Source organism: Dendrobium catenatum, unplaced genomic scaffold (genome assembly GCF_001605985.2).
Source record: "Dendrobium catenatum unplaced genomic scaffold, ASM160598v2 fragScaff_scaffold_637, whole genome shotgun sequence".
Classification (NCBI taxonomy): Eukaryota; Viridiplantae; Streptophyta; class Magnoliopsida; order Asparagales; family Orchidaceae; genus Dendrobium; species Dendrobium catenatum.
Window position 1 is genome coordinate 642,542 of NW_021319099.1, and position 23,904 is coordinate 666,445.

Sequence of the window (23,904 nt, forward strand, 5' to 3'; positions counted from 1 at the left end):
CCATTTACCTACATTAAATTAAAATAAAGAATTAGAAAACTTCAAAACAATCAACTTAGGATATATCAAAATCACACAGTCTAATGAGTACACTATAAATGGCTTGTTAGGAAAATCAATCCTCATTTTAACCTTGGTCACTTTTTCTTTTAAACATGCTTTCCTTTCCTGTATGATGTGGATTTTATGTGATTTTCTATGCATATTGATTGTTATGATTTGATTTAATTTGTGATGTTTATGATGTGAGACTTTTCTTTTACTATGCTACCATTGATATGATGTGTGATTGATATTAGATCCTTCAAGGTTAGGAATGATCTAGATACTAATAAAATTTTCTGTAGGTGGTTATGCTTATGCAGGGTTGTAGAAATGAGGCTAATTAAAATATGATTAACAAAATTTTCTATAGGTTCTAAAATTGCTAAGCCCCTTTAAAAAATTATAAGCATGGCCAAATGAGTGTGCTTGATCACGGAATGAGCAATTGATTATATTTAAATGCTTAAGATTTTGTTAATTTTGTTAGGAATGATATAAATTTGTTAGGATAACATGTAGGGAGTAAATGGCCATTCCAAATTATCCTATGTAATTGAATTTAAAAGTGTTGTGAAAGCACTTAAAGTGGGATACTTGGTACCTAATTCAAGATCCAAAGAGGAAGAAAAAATCCCTTAAGGGAGAGTTTCTTCCATTTGGAGACTGAAACTTAGGTAGTTTGAGATCCAAAGAGAAAAGAAACACCCCTTAAGGGATGAGTTCTTTTTATTAGGATGTGCAATACCCAATGGACCAAAGGAGCCTGAAGGAAGAAGCTGAAGGAATGAAGACAAAAAATATTAAACATTAAAACTTGCTTCATTCTATAGGATTAGAATCTGAGATGCCATCAGTGGAGCCTAATCACTTTTAATTTTTGCTGCTCTAGTTTGTAATTAAGTGTTAGTTTTTATATGGACTCTTATATTTATTTGAAATGATTATATGGTTTGATGATTTCATTTAAATGCTTTAGAAATTGCTTATTTTTCTAGATTTATTATCAATATGTGAAGTTTATTTGAGCTTGAATTTTGTTAGGCTCTTAAGGATAAAAAAAATTTCTTGTAATTAAATAAAAAAAATCAAGCTAGTAAAAAGAAATATTAATTCTCTTAAGAAGTAAGCCTGGGCACGGTGGGAGTTTTTCATGCATACATATTTAGCTTGTCTCCTTCCAAGGCACCTCCCCGCCTACAGGTCATGGTAGACCACTTGAACTATTAGGGTGTAGGACTATCTAGGAGATATTGTACATCTTTAGTCAGTTGGCATGCATTGCATTAAAAATTAATTAAAATTAATTATGATTTAGTTACATGGAACATAATTCCACCATACATAAGTAAGGGGCTAGTTATGATCTTCTATTTATGTTGGCCTCATCTTCTAAAAACCTAAACAACGAACCTTACCCATCAATCCTAAGATCAAACTCATGGTTTTAAAACGTCTAGGTGGTTTAGCTGTCTTTCCAATCTATGCTGATGTAAGCTCAGATTCACATTCTATAATCTAGGTTTGTGTTACTATTATTTTGTACACAGCTCAGATCATGATGTCAAGGCAAACCCAAAATTTTAAGTCACCAAATTCACGAATTTAATTGTATACTTTCACGAGAAGAGAAGAGAGGTGGGAAGAAATTCTCTTTTTCTCAAGGTCCTAAAGAAATGGCTGCATTCATGGCTAGAAATGACCTTCATGATGTGGGTATTAAAGGACCCAAATTTACCTGGTGCAACAACAAAAGTTGAAATGCTCACATTCTTGAAAGATTGGATAGATGTCTTCTAAACTCAAAGGCTTTGAATGTGGTTCAAAATGCAGGGGTAAGACATTTGCCAAGAATTGCTTCCGATCATTGTCCATTAATTCTTAGAATTATTCAGGAGAAGTTGTACCAAAGTAAAATTATTAGATATGAAGACGTCCGAGCTTCGTTTCTGGCTGCTAAGGGGATTATTTTAAAAGCATGGAACAAATCTGTTAAAGGGAATGACATGGAAATTGTTAATGTCAAATGTAAGAGGACTTTAAAAGCACTCCATTTCTGGAGTAAGCATAAATTGAAGAATTTCAAAGAATGCAATATTCGTTTGAAAAGTGAGATTGCGGATCTACAATTAGAAGAAGCCAATGGTAATGGCTTGGAAGTAGAGAAGCTGGAACTGCTTAGAGAAAAAATTCATGAATTTAATGTGAACTCAGCTCGGTTAAGCACATGGTGGAGACAAAGAACAAAGCTAAAATGGATTCAGGAAAATGATACAAATTCAAAAATTTTTCATTCTTTTGCAAATAGTAGAAGAATGGGAAACTTTATTCATCAATTGAAGAATGAGAAAGGAAGTTTAGTAGAATACCATGCAGCTATTGAAGATATCCTATTGAAATTCTTTAACAACAAGTGGAGAAACAGATATGGCAATGTGAAGGGATGGCCTCCAATTTTGAAATCCTTATCTGCTGCTGATTGCAAAATGTTAGATGAAGAATTCACATTTTTAGAGCTCGCTGCTGTCATCAATGATAGTGGAACTAATATTTCTCCTGGACTGGATGGTACAACTTATTCTTTCTTCAAAAATTATTGGTATATAACTGGTAATGATGTTTGGAAAGCAGTCCATCAATTTTTTGTAACTGGACATATTTGTTCTAGCTGGAAGCAAATGCAGGTTACCCTCATCCCAAAGGTACTGAATCCTAATTCTCCATCTGGTTCTCGACCTATTAGCATGTGTGGTACCTTATATAATATTATAGCCAAAATGATCTTAAATAGACTTATGAAGGTGATTGATAGTCTTATCTCAGAGGAGCAAACGACATTTATAAAAGGTAGATCTTTGTCTAACCACATTCTTTTAGTTCAAGAATTGTTTAATAAGCTCAAAATTTCAAAATCCAAAGAAGGATGGGTGGCTATTAAACTTGACATGGAACAAGCTTATGATAGCATGGCTTGGGATATCTTGAGATCTATTTTGAAGGAAATGGGATTTCCAATCAGATTTTTAAATTTCATCATGGGATGTGTAGAATTTCCTGAATTCTTTTTAAAAATAAATGGAAAGATCTCCAAAAGGATTAAATCTTATAGTGTATTTAGACAAGGTTGTCCTCTTTCTCCCTATTTGTTTATCCTTTGCTCTCAATTATTAACCAATGATATTTTGCACAGTGGAAGGAACTTGGGTATCAAAATATTGGCCAATGCACCTAGAGTGTCTCATCTTTTATTTGTTGATGATATCTTGTTGTTCTCCCAAGCTAACATGAGAAGTATGAAGAGGCTTAAGAAAATTATCTCAGATTTTCGCAACAGAACTGGACAGAACATTAATAATCAGAAATCTGTGATAGTTTTCGGGAATTCAGTAAAACAAAGGAGGAAAAAATACATAACAAAGCTGTGGGGTTTCAATATGGTGAAAGAAGTTTTTTATCTGGGCATCAAATTGGCTTTAAGATGGTTGTTAGCCTCAGATTTTAACTATATCATTGAGAAGGTTAATTCCAAACTAAATGTGTGGGGAAAACAGATGATATCTCTAGCTGGGAGAATTGTTCTTACGAAATCTGTTCTAGTAGCATTACCAGTATTTGTGGCACACACACGTTAATTCCAAAGAAGATTCTTAAAGATATTGATAAAGATGCTAGGAACTATATTTGGGATAGACAAGGAGGTCTTCATGGACTACATTATATATCATGGGAAAATATGTGCAAATCATGAAATAAAGGAGGTATTGGCTTAAAATTGGTGAGTACTATGACTGGTCCTCTTAGAGCAAAATTTGCTTGGAATTACTTAAAAGAAAAAGATTCTTTGCTCAATAAAGCTTTGAAGGCTAGATATGGTTCTAATTTCTAGGAGAATGTTAACAGAGCAAATAAATCAGCTACTTGGAAGATTTTAGCTGAGGGTGCTATGGCGCTTAGACCTATCACAAGGTGGAATATTGCTACAAAAAAGTCATTTAACATTCTTAAAGATGCTTGGATTCTATATAGGAGTCTAGAGAAATGGCCAACATTTGTGGCCATTGAAAATTCTGAATTCCCACTGCTAGAGAGCTTTATATCTGATGGAGGCTGGAATATCAATCTTCTTAATAAAAGCTTTGGGAAAGAACTGGTGAATATCATCATTCAAATTGAAATTTATCCTTCTCAATCCAAGGATAGCATTGAGCTAAAGAAGAGCTTCTTGGGCAAAAGCATTACTGCTTTAGCTTCTTCTTATAAATATGAAAATGACAGAACTGTGGATTATGGAGTCTGGCAAAAGAAATTGAAGCTCAATCCTAGAATTGAATGTTTCTGGTGGTGACATCTCAATGAGGCTATACCAACAAATGAATTCCTGATGTATCGAAGATTAATGGGACATAATACATGTCCTAGAGGATGTGTTGAACAAGAAAATACTGGTCATGTCATGGTACATTGCTTTAAACTGCAGCAAGCGATTGGAATTCTCATAAATTGGGGTTTCCTATGTCCGATGTTCTTCTCTGCCAGTGATTGTAAGTTCCATTTGAATAGGTTATCAGAGGAAAATAGATCAATGGCAAATTTATATTGTTCTACAGTTTATTTTTCATGGAAGAGTAGGAATTTAATAAAGCATGGAAATAATGAATGGAGTGTGAACTTCATTGCCATCAATGCTATTAGTTATGCATCAATTTCTTCTTCCAATCTATTCATGGATCACTAGGATGCTAACCAGCCATCACGGTTGATTTCTTATTGGCACCCTCCTCCCCCAGAATGGATAAAAGTAAATCTTGATGCTGCTTTATCTAGTAACAATAATGGAGGTATAGGTTGAGTTTTTAGAGACTCTAAAGGCAGATTTTTACTTTCTTTTGGAATCAAATGCACACATTGGGATATTTTTACTTTGGAGCTTATGGCCATCCGTTCTTTAAAGAATTTCATCCTAAATTGGATGCTGGATGCAAAAGGTCTAATTATAGAAGGAGATAATTTCAACATTATCAAACTTCTACAAAGATCAAAGAATAAAGGATCTCGGCTTGTTCTTGAAGAAGAGATTGAAGACCTATCATATTTGGATGGATTCGGTAACATTCTTTTCCACTTTGTTAATAGAAATTGTAATAAGTTAGCACACAATTGTGCTAACCTTGCTTTACTTGAAGATTTTCTTTGGGAAGATCTTAGTAATAATAAGGTTCCTCCTTTTTTTAATGTTCTAAAGGAGGAATGTGATAGGATTTCTATCAATTAGTAGTTGTATTTCGTTTTTTTTTTTTTTTTTTTTTTTTTTTTTTTTTTTTGAAGAAATGCTAAAAATAGCATTAAAGAAAAGAACAAGCCACCAAACTACAAATCAGAGTAATCCTAAAGCATCACATTTCTCCTTCAAGCAATACAAGAAAGAAGGAGGAATGGAAATATCTTGAAGATTTTCCCAAACAAAAGATCCTTCAAGAGCCAAATTAGCACAAATATCAACTAATTTGTTCCCATTCCTAAAAGAATGAGAAAAAAGAACTTGTTTAAAATCAGTCAAGAAAGATAAATTTTCATCAATTTGCCTACTAACCTTCCAACCTTTTATCGAACTCTTTAAATTGTTGTATTTCGTTAGCTTCTTTATTTTAATGCAAATTAGAATTTCCTTCAAAAAAAAAAAAACTTCTCGAATTTAATCTCAAAATTTTAATTAATGTCATCTTAAAATAACTCTCCTTTTCTTCAAAATTGAAAGAACACTATAGGATAGATTGAGGCATTTCTGAACTTGTCTCAGAATATTAAAATGCATTATACTTCTCATCCATTGGCCTCTAAAATAAGTGCTTAAAAATTTAACTCAATCCCATTTTAAATTCCAACATCCCTCCCTTAATACCATTCTTTGAAGATCCAAAACAAAATTTCTACCATTATTCTAATTGAGAGTATTCATAGGAAGTTCAAAATTTCTACGGTGTTATTAACTATGAAAACTTGCCTTTGTATGAGATTTAAGACCCAAGATAAAATCAATCCCTTCCCATTTAGTTTCTAAATAGTATGGAAAAAGAAAAACTATTCTTTGGTAAAATTAAATTTAAATAAAAATGATCATTATCATCATATTCAAATGGTTAGAATAAATGATATTTTCTTTCTTTGGGAAGATATATCATTTATTGTTAAGAATTTGATTATGAAATTAATGATAATACATCTAGAATATCTTATCCAAATACATGATCAAAGAACATTTTGACTCTTCGGGATCATATGAAGTTCCCTCTTGAATTTGACAATGACAGTTGGGATGAAAATTATAATTTTGTAATCTGAACCCATTAAAAGAAATTTTTTTTGCCTCCTGAGGTAATATATCATTCATAATGATATATTCAATTCAAAATTAAAATCCTAAAGCGATCATGTGTACATCTAACTTTTTTGATAAATATAATTACAATTAAACTGTACATTTTCCAAAAAAAAAAAAAAATGTAAACATTGTCGTACCATGTTATGTATGTTGCATATAACCATTCTCATGTATCATGTGTATCATGTAACAATATTTATGTTAGTATAATTATACATCATATTTATATATCATGCCATGTTTCACGTTGCTTATACATGTTCATGTTATTTCCAATCTTATATCATGTATGCACTTACACATTCATAATAATGCAAGTCAGGACTTCTTGCTAATCATATAGTATTTTTTTGCATTTAATATATATATATATATATATATTATATATAATATAGTATGTTTTTTGCATCTGTTATATCTTGTCATAATCATATCATGTTCATGTATCGTGGCTATTGTTATAAGAGTCGTCACTCTAAGCCTATTGAAATATCTTATCCATTTATAACTGCCTATCTTAATATATTGTTCTATCTGATAGGATTACACCGTTAAAACCATTCTTAAAGGGAAAGCATGTCAGCTCACCCTCTTGTACAATGTTTTCTTGCTCCAGTAGTCGAATAAAACTTGCTAGCTTCCTTACCTCACACACCAATGTCAAAGTAATGTATAAATATGTGAAAATCAAATGCATTTCGCTACCAGTGGCAGTTACATAAATTATGTCATGATATTGTTTAGGTGAACTATATATATGTATTGCCATTGCTAAGCTTTATTCTTCCAATTTAATGAAATTACACATGCAATTCTACCCATTAAAAATGATATTGATCATGCAAAATGTCCAAAATAATCAATATCTATATTATATAAAAGTTTATATAGCAAAAAGCTTCATTAATTAGAAGGACAATTGAATTTTAATCAAAATTTGGGGAAGATTGAAAATTAATTTAAAATATTGGAAAAAAAAATAGAATTCAAGTTAACCCATAATTGTTAATAACTTTACAACTGGAATGGATTGATAGGGAAAGCTCTAGAGGTAAAGTTATATTTCCTTTCTTCTCTTCTCCTCTCTTCTCCCTCTCCTTACCTGGGCCCAAAGGAACCTAAATGGGATTGAGGGGAATTAAATGACTTAGGTAACTTAAATAAGATTGTGGATTTGTATGATTTAAGAAAATGATCTTTAAGGCCAGCGTCGACACATTTTCTCAAAACGATCAACACGCAGTTGCTGCCCGTTAATTACTTCAAAACCCGAGAAAGCAACCAACCATCGGTCGGCAAGCATAGAGTCCGCAATGTCCCTAAGGGCGGAACTATTTAGCGTGACTTAGGGGGGGCAATTGGCCCCCCTAAAAAAAAATTAGTAAGAAGTGAAATTTTTTTTTCCCAAATTTTTTTTGCCCTCAAATATGTTTTTTTTTGGCCCCCCTAATAAATTCTTTTGTCCTCTTTTGTCCTAACTTGTCCTAAAATATCTATATATTTCTTCACATTTAGTTCTAATATTCTCTTTCATGCTTTTAATAACAGTTTAATTACACATTTTTTCTTTATTTTTCTTGCTTAATTTTTTTAAAAACATTTCGTAATGTATAGATATATAATATAATTTTTTTAATATTTAATTATTTTTGTGTTGTATTTTTGTCCCCCTTCAAAATTAAAGCCAGTTCCGCCCCTGAATGCTCCCACATAGATTTTCATACATGCAGGAATTTTAATGCATGTTATTTAGAGGTCATTAATGAGTATGTAGAAATTAGAGTCATAACAGTTGGGCCTTCACATTAATATGAACTCATCTACGAGGGATCCCACAGGTATTGAATCATTCTCACACCGTAGATTCCATACCATTGCTTGTCATGCAATGATGTTACATAGAGATTGTGAAAGCATGATTCTTGGCATTCTTGATTGGATGATCTAGGATTAATTCAAAATCATTTATTTTTGTAGATATGAATCAGCTGTATTATTTTTGGACTTTTATCTATAATTGATGATGTTGTTTATATTACATTTGTACTTATTAGTATATTAAGGGCACTTAGTAGAGGAACTACGATTTTTACAAAAAGGTGGACGGTATAACTTTCATATTATATATAATTATATCTAGTTTTTTTTTTTCAAAAATCTCCACCAACTTCTCGTTGATTCAACCACAGAGCCTTGTTAAGCTCTTATGATTATCTTACAATCTTTGAAAAATATTTTTTATTCTTTTTTAATTAAAAATTTTATGTTAACAATTTTATTTTTAAAAATAATTAAGTGTTCTTGCTTCTTTTAAGTTTAAAGATTATTTTTTGTAGATAAGTTTATCTGATGCCAAATTTCATTAAATTCTTAAGTATTACTTCTAGATTTATCTGTTGAAGTGAGCACTGTATTACCGATAGCTTCGTTACGCCGTTATCGTTTTCGAGCATACGCTTCGACTAAATTTTTTGATAAAATTTCGCACTGGCATGCAACAATCAAAATTGGAAAACTACGAACAACTAAAATTGCACATTTTCTGATTTTCACTCTACGAATACATATATAAATGATGCAACAATACAAAATCTGGTGATGGAAAATAATCAGAAGAAAAAAATTACGAAAACTCACAAGCCTTCACATCACAACTAGACCAATCTCATAAATGACTCCAAATATTTCTCTTTTTTGCCACAGTAATCAGAGATGCAACCAGAAGAAGCTTCCTATAACAATTGACAGAATCCACATTTCACTTATGATCCAGTGTAATCTGAAACCAGAAGAGGCATCTACAGCATCTTTAGGACTTGCTGTAGGCTCATCAGCTGCGGCTGTAGGCTTCTTCTTTACTTTGGAAGATGCAGGTCCTGGAGCTGGAGCTGGAGCTGCCGATCCAAAGATTGCCAGTGGCAGAAGAACCCTATCAACCTGGTAAACTGCAAGCTTGCTATCTGAATACAGTGAATTTGACACTGTAGTGTTAACTACTCCTGTAGAGATATTTACTTGATTTCCTGCACTTGTGACATTAAGTGGGAATTGGCCATTATTAGTATTTCCAGCTTGTGTTCTGAGAGGATTACTGACAGTTTGGAATTGTGACATGGTTATGAGAGTAGGAATGACATGAAACTGGATTAATGAGACTTTCTGCTGATCTGTGAGGGAGTTCAGTGTGCCAGGAGGAAGGCTCGAAAAGGCATTATCAGTTGGCGCAAATATTGTTATTCCAGTGTTTGAATTGTTGAGCTGATTGTTGATTTGGTCAGCTATTTGAGTGCTTTTCATCAGCCTTATCAGTGTATTGAACTGCCCAGCCTTCTCCAATACAGCAGTAATGTTCAATGGGCCTGCTGGGGCTGGAGCTGTTGTAGTCTGCGCTATGCTTGTGGTGATAGAGTGAAGGAGAAAGAGGAAGGTAATGGCTAGGAAGGAGAAACTTTCCATGGCTACAGATGAGAGGAGCCTGAAGCTGCACTCTTATCTTATGAATGTTTGATTGTAAGCTTTAGGAGGTTTTTTATGGAGTGAAGGAAGCTTTTGGTGGGCGGTGGGTGATGGAATGGGTCTCAACACCTAACGGTAATAATTGGGACCAGCTAGATTGCTTGGCATGGTTGCAAATATAGTCGGGTGTAGCTTTACATCATTGAGATGATGGCAAGTTCAGAGATTTCTTATATGGGGCTTCATTGGTGCTTGTCTTGCACTCTATGATTTTTACGTATTTTTCATTTCTCATAAAAATGATATTTCCTTTTTGCAAATGTGAAATATTGTTAATATTACTGATATGTTGTGAAAAGTAGACTTGAGTGGGCACAAATCTTGATGCAATTTCAATTGGAAACTTCTAAAATTAATACCAAGATCATCTGAGCTCGAATTTCAACAAACGTATAGTTAAACAAATCATATTGACGAAATGAACTCAGGGGAACCAAAAGTGATCCGATCTAAATTCAAATGAGCTTAAATCAAGCACTTGAAGCACAATAGGAAACTTTAGCATACTAATTTACGAATTGAATGATATCCAAATCTCACATGCTTATAGTAAAATTCAACATCTAGACAAGCTAAAGTGAATGAGTTCAAAATCATCTAATTTTAACACTTTAAGGAACTTAAATGCCAAAAGAATGGTTATGATCAAGGCAATCAATATGGCCCAATCAATGCAATTTTTTTTTCTTAATATCTACAAGTCATGCCACTCACAAAAATCCATAAATACGCCCACATTCTCTAATGAATGGGGCTCGAACCTTAGCTTGAGACTCTAGAGAGCTCAAAAGGCTTGTAGAATATCGATGCCAAACTTGAGCACCATTGTTGGGCAATCAGTCAATCGTCGCCAGCAAATCGTCGCTTGAGCCCCACCATCAGACCACTGCCTGAGTGCTGAATTTGAACCATTTCTAACTAACATCATTAGACAAGTATTTCCCGACTATAGTCCAATGACCATTGTCACCTAACTGTGATCCTCCAAACATTGGACCTCAACTATGATCCTCTGAACATTGGACCTCAACTATGATCCTCTAACACTACAGGAAAACCCGTCATTACCGGCGGACTAAATCCGCCGGAACACATAGATAATCCGACAGAACTATAAGTTTCTGGCGCATGTTTCGGCGGAAATGCATACACCGATTTTGATCGCATCGATAAATTTTTTCCGACGAATGTAATGCACCGGAAAACTTTCTGGCGCACTTCCCGACGCATTACCAGCGTAAAACATAGGATTGGTGCATACGACTTACAACCGATAAATTGCGGCGCCGGTAAGTTTCTGTCGGATTTTTCGCAGGTAAGTACCGGCGGACAAAACGCCGCAAGGTCGCCGTAGACAACCCACGGCTTTGTTTGCGGCGCAAAGTTGTTGCCGGAAATAAGCGGCGGAAATCACGCCGGAACATGCGCCGGTAGTTGCCGACGGAAGGAATATGTCGATACGTCTGATACAATTCGTTGTATCGTTCATTCCGGCGGATTTCCGGCGTACAATCAGCCGGAAACCAGTAGCATTGACAAAAAAAATTTCCTTCCCAGCCAACAATCAAATTTTCACACCTGCAAACTTATACAAATATCAATTCCACAACATTTCAATAGTAACATTTCAACAGATCAACATTTTATAACAAATTCACAACAGCTTCACAACAGTTTATAACATTAAAAGAATCTGTTCAATAGTAATAATCAACAAAAAACATCAGATTAAAAGAAACTGTTCAATAACACATGTTCATAGAAATAAACAAGTTCATGTAAACTAAATTAAACTACTCTGACTCCGTGGACTCCTCCTCAGGTGGAGCTACGTCTTTTCCACTCAGAGTGTTAACTCCCCCATTATGCTTATTTTAACACATGTTCACAGAAGGGCACTTATTTGTTGAGCTTGTAAGGAGTCATGAGAACTGGATGCGAAGCTGGATGCAGTCGAATACATATATAAATGATGCAACAATACAAAATCTGGTGATGGAAAATAATCAGAAGAAAAAAATTACGAAAACTCACAAGCCTTCACATCACAACTAGACCAATCTCATAAATGACTCCAAATATTTCTCTTTTTTGCCACAGTAATCAGAGATGCAACCAGAAGAAGCTTCCTATAACAATTGACAGAATCCACATTTCACTTATGATCCAGTGTAATCTGAAACCAGAAGAGGCATCTACAGCATCTTTAGGACTTGCTGTAGGCTCATCAGCTGCGGCTGTAGGCTTCTTCTTTACTTTGGAAGATGCAGGTCCTGGAGCTGGAGCTGGAGCTGCCGATCCAAAGATTGCCAGTGGCAGAAGAACCTTATCAACCTGGTAAACTGCAAGCTTGTTATCTGAATACAGTGAATTAGACACTGTAGTGTTAACTACTCCTGTAGAGATATTTACTTGATTTCCTGCACTTGTGACATTAAGTGGGAATTGGCCATTATCAGTATTTCCAGCTTGTGTTCTGAGAGGATTACTGACAGTTTGGAATTGTGACATGGTTATGAGAGTAGGAATGACATGAAACTGGATTAATGAGACTTTCTGCTGATCTGTGAGGGAGTTCAGTGTGCCAGGAGGAAGGCTCGAAAAGGCATTATCAGTTGGCGCAAATATTGTTATTCCAGTGTTTGAATTGTTGAGCTGATTGTTGATTTGGTCAGCTATTTGAGTGCTTTTCATCAGCCTTATCAGTGTATTGAACTGCCCAGCCTTCTCCAATACAGCAGTAACGTTCAATGGGCCTGCTGGGGCTGGAGCTGTTGTAGTCTGCGCTATGCTTGTGGTGGTAGAGTGAAGGAGAAAGAGGAAGGTAATGGCTAGGAAGGAGAAACTTTCCATGGCTACAGATGAGAGGAGCCTGAAGCTGCACTCTTATCTTATGAATGTTTGATTGTAAGCTTTAGGAGGTTTTTTATGGAGTGAAGGAAGCTTTTGGTGGGCGGTGGGTGATGGAATGGGTCTCAACACCTAACGGTAATAATTGGGACCAGCTAGATTGCTTGGCATGGTTGCAAATATAGTCGGGTGTAGCTTTACATCATTGAGATGATGGCAAGTTCAGAGATTTTTTATATGGGGCTTCATTGGTGCTTGTCTTGCACTCTATGATTTTTACGTATTTTTCATTTCTCATAACCATGATATTTCCTGTTTGCAAATGTGAAATATTGTTAATATTACTGATATGTTGTGAAAAGTAGACTTGAGTGGGCACAAATCTTGATGCAATTTCAATTGGAAACTTCTAAAATTAATTTCAAGATCATCTAAGCTTGAATTTCAACAGACGTATAGTTAAACAAATCATATTGACGAAATGAAATTAGGGGGAACCAAAAGTGGTCCGATCTAAATTTGAATGAGCTTAAATCAAGCACTTGAAGCACAATAGGAAACGTTAGCATACTAATTTACGAATTAAATGATATCCAAATCTCACATGCTTATAGTAAAATTCAACATCTAGACAAGCTAAATCGAATGAGTTCAAAATCATCTAATTTTAATACTTTAAGGAACTTAAATGCAAAAAGAATGGTTATGATCAAGGCAATCAATATGGCCCAATCAATGCAATTTTTCATATTTTCTTTATATCTACAAGTCATGCCACTCAAAAAAATCCATATATAGGCCCACATTCTCTATATGAATGGGGCTCGGACCTTAGCTTGAGACTCCAGAGAGCTCAAAGGCTTGTAGAATATCGATGCTAAACTTGAGCACCATTGTTGGGAAATCAGTCAATCGTCGCCAGCAAACCATAGCTTGAGCCCCACCATCAGACCACTGCCTGAGTGCTGACTTTGAACCATTTCTAACTAACATCATTAGACAAGTATTTCCCGACTATAGTCCAATGACCACTATCACCTAACTATGATCCTCCAAACATTGGACCTCAACTATGATCCTCTAAACATTGGACCTCAACTATCCTCCAAACATTGTCCCTCAACTATGAACCTTTGACCACCATCACTAGACCATGATCTCTCAATGACCATCAACCAATTTAGTCTTCTGACCACCATCAACTGATTATAGTCCTTTGACCACTATCATTGACTATAATATCTTGAACACTAACACTCGAATTTGATTGTCCAATCAGTGTCACATGCCTACTGTCCTCTAACCACCATTGCCCTCCTAAAATCCTCCAACCAAAATTGTTCAACTATAATCCTTCAACCATTTGTTACTTGACTTTAATCCTATGACTATTTCCAAACTATAGTCCTCTGACCACCGTTAATTAACTATGTCTAAAATCATCTGATAAAAAATGGTCAATAATTGTCTCTCGACCACCATTTACTAACTTCAGTCTTCCAACCACTGCAACCTGGCTATGTTCCTTGAACTATTATCTTCCAACCACAATTCTCCAACCATTATCATCCAACTATGATCCACTAATCACTGTCGACTAACTATGAACCTCTAACTACTATCACTCAAATGCAGTTTCTCAATCAACATTAGTTTATACTTCAAGCATTATTATCCAACTATAGTCCTCTGAGTACTATTATCGCCCTAATACAATTCTCTAATCATTATCAACTGATTATGATTCTCTAACCACTGTCACTCGACCATCCGCCTGACTATGATCTCTCAACCACTATTGTTCAGCTTTGATCCTCCTATCAATATAACTTGACTGTAGTCCTCATACTATCTTTTTCTGACTACAATCCTTAGAACAATATTGTCTGACTATTTTATTTTCTCCATCGCCACCCAATGATGTTCCTCTAACCACCATTGCCTAAATATGGTCCTCCAACCATCATTATCTAGCTATGATCATTCGACCGTCATCACCCAACTTTAGTACTTGTACTATAATTGCTCGACTATGATCTTCTAACTATTGTTGCCTAACTTGTACCTCAACTATACTAACCCCTGACAATTTTATTTCCAGTCATTCATAGTAATGTCAACACATGTCATTGCCTATAAGATTGTTGCACATTATCTAAATTAACTTTGACTTATAACATCATCAATAATATTCATATTAGAATTTATAGTAATTAATTTTCTCTTCTTAAAGGTGACAACAAACAATCTCTTGAAGATACCTCCCATTACATAGAGTCCTTTTAATTTTTACCACAAAATTCCTTTTATACAATTTTTATTTGCTATATTATATTTATACCTTCCCTAATTATGCGAAAAGCCATTAATTGTATGTTATAAAAAGCATTAGTGGAATCATTTCAATTGAGCCAAACCACTTGTTTTTTTTCCTTTTTATGTGTTTTCTACATAAAATCTTTGTTGACCACATTTTTGTGTAAGGCCATCAGCCTAAACTCCTAATTTTCAATCCCATGGTTAAAAATAACCCAATTGCCAATCATTGATCATGAACCATGCTCCAAATTCAATTATTCATTCATTCAATCAATCATCTTCAAGTATTTAGTTAATAACACAATCTACATTCAATTACACTTCAATCGTTCATTATCAATAATTAGTCAACCTACAATCACTCAGATTATAATCAGCTAATTCATAGTTATCTTATTTGCAATCAATCAACCTATATCTGCTTGATTCACAATCACCATAAATATCCAATTACATTTTAGTCCAACTTCAATTAATCAATTAGTTAATAATCACTGAGCTATAGTCATCTGGATAATAAATAACTTTGCACTATAGTTAACTAATCCAATGCATTGCCTTGCACAGTGTACTGGCCTCCTAGACCTCAATTATGTCCAAACCACTTCACTAGAAGATTCAAGCGGTAAATCATCCATCATTAAATCCTTGAACCATCAATTGACCCATCCAACTTAGTTGGACTAGCTAAAACTAGCCAATTGATCACTAATCACACACAGCTATTAAGATTTACATGACTACGATCTTCACAAAACTCCTATGGCTATCCTCCTAGTGAAATGCATATCATTTCTCTCGATAACCCAGTCATTAGTTGTCTTGGTTAATTGAACCCTGGTCTAGACCCATTTGGGTCAACCTACTACATACAATCAAATAAAGCTACATTAGTTTCATTAAATTCCAACAATCACTCCCTTGCATGGTTTAAAATTCTCCTAATTCACCATGAGTAAAACAATGGTTGGTTTGAGATGGTAAAACCACCATGTGTGGTCAAAACTGAATAATAAATTGGCTCATTTATTCAAACACTAAGCCTATTTCCTCATACTTTTGGATGTTGATCCCAATAGCACCTACACCTTCCTAAGACTCCACCACCCCATCATTGACTAGTTGATTGTTAAAGCTAGTCAAATAGAGCTAAAAACAAATCTCTCATGGTCAACACTCTTCCTAAGCCATCAAGACTTTTCTCTAACCCATATATTTCTATTCCACCATTATTTACAGTCTCCATAAAGTCCAACTTAGTATGTTTTGACTAAGTAGATTAATTAAATAGTAAATAATAGCTCAAAGGAAGTCAAATGGTCAAACCATATCATACAAGGCATTCCCTTTGTGCCAATTTATCCATCCTTTGCTAACTGATTCTAGAAACTTCTTAAGGCTTGCCTCATCATATCTCAGCCATTATAAGATGGCTCTGATTTGGCATGTGTAATCCCATCGTGAGAGGGACAACCTCTCACTACAGCTCACTCTAGCCCTCTCCCTGCTTCCTAACGGCCAGAGATAGGTGTCAAGAATCAAGATACTACATTTGAATCTTCCCATCCTTTCATGATAGCCCTGAAACCTAAATTGGCCTAAAATCATCCAAACCATGACACACATACATCATTCCCTACGTAGTCATCCACTAGGTGCTTTCTTATTTCATTTTTCTATCCCAAAGGTACTTATAAACTCTCCATTCATCTCCCGGCTGATTGCGTGTCACTGGTGGCGAGATTTACGATAAATCAAATCTAGTTTCATCCCAACTTCATCAACTTTTCATCCAGTCAATATCTAAGCTTTCTATCTTCTACAAACTTGTAGAGGAGCTCTAAAACAAGATAAAGAACATTTAAACTCATTTCAAGGCCATATATGCAGAGTTATTTTCCTAACCAAATATTTCTACCTAGGTTTTAAAATAGGTTTCTAAGGCTAGAATACCAATCTCTACAAACACTTCCCCACATTTTCTTTAGTCATCTACCACTTATATCTCAAATAGCATGCCATTTTTTTCATTATATATTGAGTTCAAAACAAAACCTAAATCTTGGAGTAGATGATCTCAGGACCGTCTAATCTATGTAAATTATATTAATAGTATTGATTAAGTTATACTATGTGCATGCATGATCCGACAAGTGCAAAAGACTAGACGGAAGGAACCTTCTATGACTTCATCTTGCTAATCCATCCCAAACAACGCCAATCTAATAGCTTGTAGTGGCATATGATGTGGTTAAGCGATTAAAAAATGAGCCAATGCATGGTTAACCAAGGGGACACCACTTATAAAGCATGGCACACCAATATTACATTCTCTCGCATGGCCGAATAAGGGTTCAATGCGTGTAAAGCGACCACATCCATCTCTAATTATGTTTAAAATAGCTATTAAATATATTTAATAACCAAAAACATTAAAAATCCTAAAAGTTCAATTTTATCTAAAATAGACATATAATACCTTTTTTTCCTAAGAATGAAAAAAAAACCCTTTCATTTAAATATAAAATGGAGTAAAATATTAAATATTAAGAAAGTAATTTAGGTTATATGGTTTTCCTAATTTCCCTAAATACCTCCTGATTACTTAGCTGATTGTGTTATGATTTGTCTAGGTTTAGTTAGACTATGTTTATAAGTTCTAGTAAATTTCCTAACCCTATTTTAAATCAACTTTATTAATAAATGAATTTTCAAATCCACTACTCATTTCTTTAGTTATATTTTTAAAAATTTATATCAAATTTATCTTCGATCCATATAAAATATTAAAGAATTTTGTGGAATTTATAAATAGAGCTTTATCAAGGAAAATAAATTCATGTGGATTTGTGGATTATTTGGAGAGTAATTGCAATATTAATGAATTCCAATTTCTCTTAATTATTCTCCAAATCTTCAATAAATCAGGCTCAATTTTGGCCAAGTTGATATATTATATGTTTTGATATAACTTAGTCATATTGAACCCAATTGAGATATGAATGTTCTCTAATTGAAATTCTCAAATGCTTAAGTCGTGATTTGAGTTAAACATTTGGAAATTCACTTGCTTCCATTCCATATAATTTAAATCATCATGATTGTTGTGATTTGATTGTACATGTAATAGTATTTTTTTTTTAAAGAAAATGACAATAGCATTAAAAAGAAAAAGAAAGTATAACCTAATGAAGGGAAACTAAAACATCATATTCCTCCTTTAACAAATACAAAAATGAAGGAGGAAAGCCAACAATACTAATATCATTCCAAATTAATAGTGGAGTGAAAATTGGAGAGTTTGAGCGGAGCGTCTGAGCGAAGTGAAAATTTGACCGGAGCATCTGAGCGGAGTGTAAATCAAAGAGCGGAGATTTTTTGATCTTTCGTACCTCCATTTTGGCAGTGAACTTCTATCGGCCCCGGTGTGGCCGACAATGGGTTATGTGGTAAGTTTCTTTAGATTATACATTTCTAATTATGTGTAGAAAGGATTTCTTGGAGTGGTTCTTGGTTGATTGTTTTGTTGCAATGAGGTTTGGGAATGAGAAGTGATTGGTTATGAATACCTTATTGTTCAAGAAGTGTGTGAATGGCTTTTAGTTGGTTAGAAGCAGATCTATTGATTTTGTGGTGAATGTTTCATTGATCCATCTTTTTAAGTTGCAGTTTGTGATTCTTCATGTAAGGATCGCACCTTACGATTGTGCTTACTGGAAGTGTTTTTAGATTCATGTTTTCTTTATCCTGATTGGATTTAGTGATTATTGGAGTGGTTTTCTTGATTGTTTTAAGGGTTTGGTGATTATTCAAGCAGGTTTTCTTTATCAGGTTTGGAGAATGGAATTTAAGTTTTGTGGGATTGTTAATCTGTTTGCTATGGAAATTGACTTATCTATTGTTGGAGCCAAATTTATTGCATCTTGGTATTTGTTTGGATCATCCAACATGTCTACTATTGGATGCATTGGTGCTGGCATTAGGTGGGATCTTATCCCATCTAAGCTAATGAATATTACTGCTTTGATTTTTGAAGTTCAAGTTTTGATTGTTGTAGACTTGAAGGGAGTGGAGATTTTGGATTTCTAATCTGCCTGTGGGTTTACTGCGTGTGGTATTCTTGATTGTTTTGAGATATTAGAGATTATGTTAAGTGCAATTTTTTTTTCTAAATGCCATCATTGGTGCAATTTTTTGGCTGCCTATTGAAGATCTTTTTCCTTTGATTAGCGTGAAAATTGTATATCGTATCATATTAAGTCTTTCAGTGGAGTTCAAATTGAATGAAAGTGCTCAGGTTTTGAGATTGGAATTTAATGTTTGTGGGATGGTTAATCTGTTTGCTGTGGGAATCAACTTCTCTGTTGTTGGAGCCAAAGTTATTGAATCGTTTCCTTTGTTTGGATCATCCAAGGTGTCTGCTATTGGATGTATTGTTGATTGCATTAGGTGGAATCTTATCCCATCTAAGCCATGAATGTTATTGCTTTGATCTTTGAAGTTCATGTTGCACTCCATGACCCCTAAGAAGAGATTTTGATAATGAAAAATTATGTCGATTGAATTATTTCATTATTCATTGAATACTTTGAATTTTACTCTTGTCTGTGAGTACTAACATTTCAGGGAGATTGAATATTACTCAATATAATAAGAAGACTCAAGATTGGGTGATGTGAAGTTTGTAATGCAATAAGTTTTATTTATGTTTTAATTTTTATTTTACTTGAGTCTGGCCACAAAGTGTATGCAAACTGAGAAACCATGGACACCCACAGGGTGAGAGATTTCTTTTAATTGATTTTTTTTTAACTCTCTGTAGATCATTTTGTATGATTTTTAATCATACTATACAAACTACTGTGGCTCAACGGCTACCTGTGAACTAATCAAATTGTACGATCATGATCGTACTGTATGATGTATTTCTAATTTGAAACCGTAGCCACTAGATTAATTTAAGTAAGTTTTTAAATCATGGATTTTGAACTGATAATACAATACAATCAAATCATATAATATAAATATTTAAATACTTACTTAAATTAATGCCAATGATTAGTTAATTAAATTAAGGATTAATTATTGATTGGTGATCGTACTGTACAATATGGTTTGTACTTACGATTAACCGAGGCTTTTTTTTATATTCCCGAACATCGTATTGGATGATCACTTAATTTTTGAACTAATTGTATTGGATGATGTAAACATTGTATCAAATGACTTGAAGCTTTTAACATATTATACTGTACAAAGTAGATCATACCAGATGATGAACAGAGATGAGTTTTGGTCATCCCAACATTCATCTTGTACAAACAGAAGGAAAATAACATATTGTACTGGATGATGTTGTATTATATGGTACAATGTTCTTAAAAAAATTGCATGTTCTTCCTCCTTCGTATGAAGATGAAGACTGTTTTGAACTGATCGTACTATATGAATGGAAATGGCTAAATTAAAACTTTAGAGTTTCTTGGAGCGTAATTTATATTTGTAACTTCTGTCTTTTGAAAAGAATAAGAGAGGAACGTGACAAGGAGGGGACTTATTCAGAGAGAGCTACTTGAGAAGATTTTGGATTTGTGAGAGGAAGGAGAAGGTGAGTTTGTGAGGGAGAAGGAGTGTGAGGGGATCACACGATTGCTCCAAGTCTGCTGCACTCTTGCTCCTCCTATGGCCCGAGAAGATCTTATGGGAAGCTTTCTAAGGGGGAGATCCTTCAAGGTCCGTGTCCTCTAAGGTACTTTGCCTTCTTCAAGAGGGAGAAAATTGAAAAGGTTCACTACCATCACTGGGAGGGTGACATAGCGCTTGGTACTCTACCACACCAGGGAAGTGAAATTGTGGGTTTGCAAAGGCTTCTCCGCCCTGCTGTGGGGGCAAAAGGAGAATTACTTTTGAGTAGTGAAATTCTTGAAGTGGAGGACTCTGGGGAGTGGACGTAGGTCAAGTCACTGACCACTATAAATATTCTGGTATAATTTTTCCATTTACTGCACTTTATTTATGTTTTGTATCTTACATTTGGTATAACTACTTGGTGAAGATTATATTCTAGAACCTTATTTTGCGATTTAAAGTTTCACTACCTATTGTTGTAATCATATTCTAATAAGTCTCTTCCGTATCAAGTTAAATGTTTATTTAAAATTAAAAAAAAAAAAATAGAACTCCTGTTTAGGATTATTACTTACCCCCTCTCTTGGTGCACCTCGTACTTTCAATTGGTATCAGAATGGAGTTTCAAAAATAGTGTTTTATGTTGCAAACTATTTTGATTCATGACACATTTCGATAATCATAATACTACAGAGGGATATTCTATAACTCGTCCACCCCTGTTTGATAATATTCAGTTTATTTTTTTAAAAAATTAGAATGTCTACATTTTTACAATCTATAGACTATCGTATGTGAATACAAAAAAAAATGAATCATGACACATTTCGATAATCATAATACTACAGAGGGATATTCTATAACTCGTCCACCCCTGTTTGATAATATTCAGTTTATTTTTTTAGAAAATTAGAATGTCTACATTTTTACAATCTATAGACTATCGTATGTGAATGTTGGTTCATGAAGGTTACACTGCACCGTTTAAATTTGTGAATGGCATGAACACTCAAGTACCTTTTAGTGAATGGAGAAATGGGGATAGGGATCTAGTACAATTAAATGCAAAGTTCTTAAATTATTTCTTTTATCCATTAAAATCTGAAGACTACATGAGAATGTCTACCTGTACTACTGGTTTGGAGAACTAGGATAGACTGTGTATCACATACAAAGGAACTAGTGAGGTTAAATAGTCTAGTTTAAATATTTTATTGAATGATTATGAACTCTTCTGTATGAAACATGTATACTAGGTTCACCCAAATAGTGACATCCATGCATGCACTCAGTAGAGAAATTTCTAATTCTAAAAAAGTTAATAAGATTTGGAGATTCTTACCGAGTTCCTATGATGCTAAAATTACTTTAATTATTGAATCCAAATAATTAAAATTTTACTCAATTGACAATTTGCTTGGGTCACTCATTGCTTATAAGCAAGGAGTAAGTAAAAGGCAAAATGATGCAGGGGAATAGGAGGAGCGGATAATGGCTTAAAAAGTGAATAACTCGGAAAGCGAAAGTACTGCAGTAGAGAAAGATGACGATATAGCCTTGATGACCCGATAGTTAAAAATTTTTTTGAAAAGAAAATAAAGGCGTCATCAAAGAAACTGGAATAAAGGTAAAAGCTCAAGATCTACTAAAATTTCATTTGACATGATTTATTTTTTGTGTAGTTAACCATTTCACCTCCGAGCTGATTGTCCCAACATAATGATCTATCCAATTAAGGAAAAAGGTGAGGAGAAGACAAAATATAAGAAAGGGAAGATGAAGATATAAAAGGTGTTTTGGGCCCACTCTACCTCAGAATTGTTAGAAGAAGAAGCAGAGGAGGAGGTAATGAATTTGTGTCTAATGGTTAACGATAATCTTGATCAATCGAATCAAGATGACGTATGTCAACTTTCATATAAAGATTTATTGAAAATTTTCGAGCAAATCCATGACTCTTATAGAAAGTTAAAGAAGATACAATCTAATCTTAATGTTGAATTTAGTTCGTTACAAACTAAGCATGCTAACTTAGTTAAAGAACTTTCTGATTTAGATAGAGATCACATGTCCCTGGTTGATGAGTTTGATGCATTAAACAAAAAGCATATTGAATTATTTGATGCACATGAATCCTTGAAAATATTGCATATTGAATTAGAAACAGAGTTTAAAAAATTAGAGAAACTTGCATGAGAAATAGATAGCAATGAACATCGGCTAAAAGTGGTAATTGTAGCATATGAATATAAAAATAATGCATTAAAAGCAAAAATCATAACATTTGAAAAATATAAGGAATCATCCTCATTAGCCTAACCAAGCAAACCCCTGGCATTATATGCATCACACAACCTTAGGAAGAGGCATCATCACCTACATAGGTTAGTGAACCCATTTCCCAGTGTCAAGTGCTTTTCTTGTGGCATGCTAGGTCACATAACCCACAAATGCACGATTCACCGTATGACAGACCTAATGTGGAGACCGAAAGTGCATTCATCATAGCATAGCATGCATATATCTCATTCATGCAAGCATAAAGTGGAACTCAAACTCACTTGGGTTCCTAAATCTAACCATTGAATGACTCTGTAGGGGTGCTCTCATAAAAGACCTAGTGAGAGCATGTGGTACCGGGACAGTAGCTGTTCGAGACATATGACTGGAGACTTGAAGAAGTTTATTACACTAGAGACTAGGACTAAAGGCAAAGTGACGTTAGGAACAACACCACAAGGAAAGTGGTGGGCGCAGGTATTATTGGAAATCTTAAAAGTTTTTTAATTGAAAATGTTTTATTAGTTGATGGTTTAAATCATAATTTGTTAAGTATTAGTCAATTGTGTGACAAAGGTTTTGACATTAAATTTCTTCAGACAAATGCTTGATTAATTTAAAAGATAAACTTATATTAGAAGGAAAACAAATGAATAATATTTAAAAATTAGATCTTGATTGTATTGAAAATTTTAATCCATTATGCTTAAAAACAATAATAGATGACTCATTGCTATGGTATAGGAGACTATGCCATGCTAGTATGAAAACACTTATAAATATCACCCAAAAAAACTTAGTTAGAGGCATACCTAAGTTAGATTTCACTAAGGACCATCTATGCGATGTTTGCCAACTTGAAAAATAAATAAAATCATCATTTCATTCAA

The 23,904-nt window shown here is 34.1% G+C and overlaps 2 protein-coding genes across 2 annotated transcripts; both read right to left on the reverse strand.

Annotated features, from left to right (window-relative positions):
• Positions 1–8,944: 8,944 nt before the first annotated feature.
• On the reverse strand, positions 8,945–10,111 carry LOC110116729 (fasciclin-like arabinogalactan protein 11). Its single transcript, XM_020850429.2, has one exon. It carries the CDS (start codon positions 9,875–9,877, stop codon positions 9,128–9,130), a length of 750 nt encoding a protein of 249 aa, XP_020706088.1. The 5' UTR covers positions 9,878–10,111; the 3' UTR covers positions 8,945–9,127.
• Positions 10,112–11,897: 1,786 nt separating this feature from the next.
• Positions 11,898–12,976, reverse strand: LOC110116730 (fasciclin-like arabinogalactan protein 11). The gene has a single exon (XM_020850430.2). It carries the CDS (start codon positions 12,788–12,790, stop codon positions 12,041–12,043), a length of 750 nt encoding a protein of 249 aa, XP_020706089.2. The 5' UTR covers positions 12,791–12,976; the 3' UTR covers positions 11,898–12,040.
• Between the last annotated feature and the right edge of the window lie 10,928 nt (positions 12,977–23,904).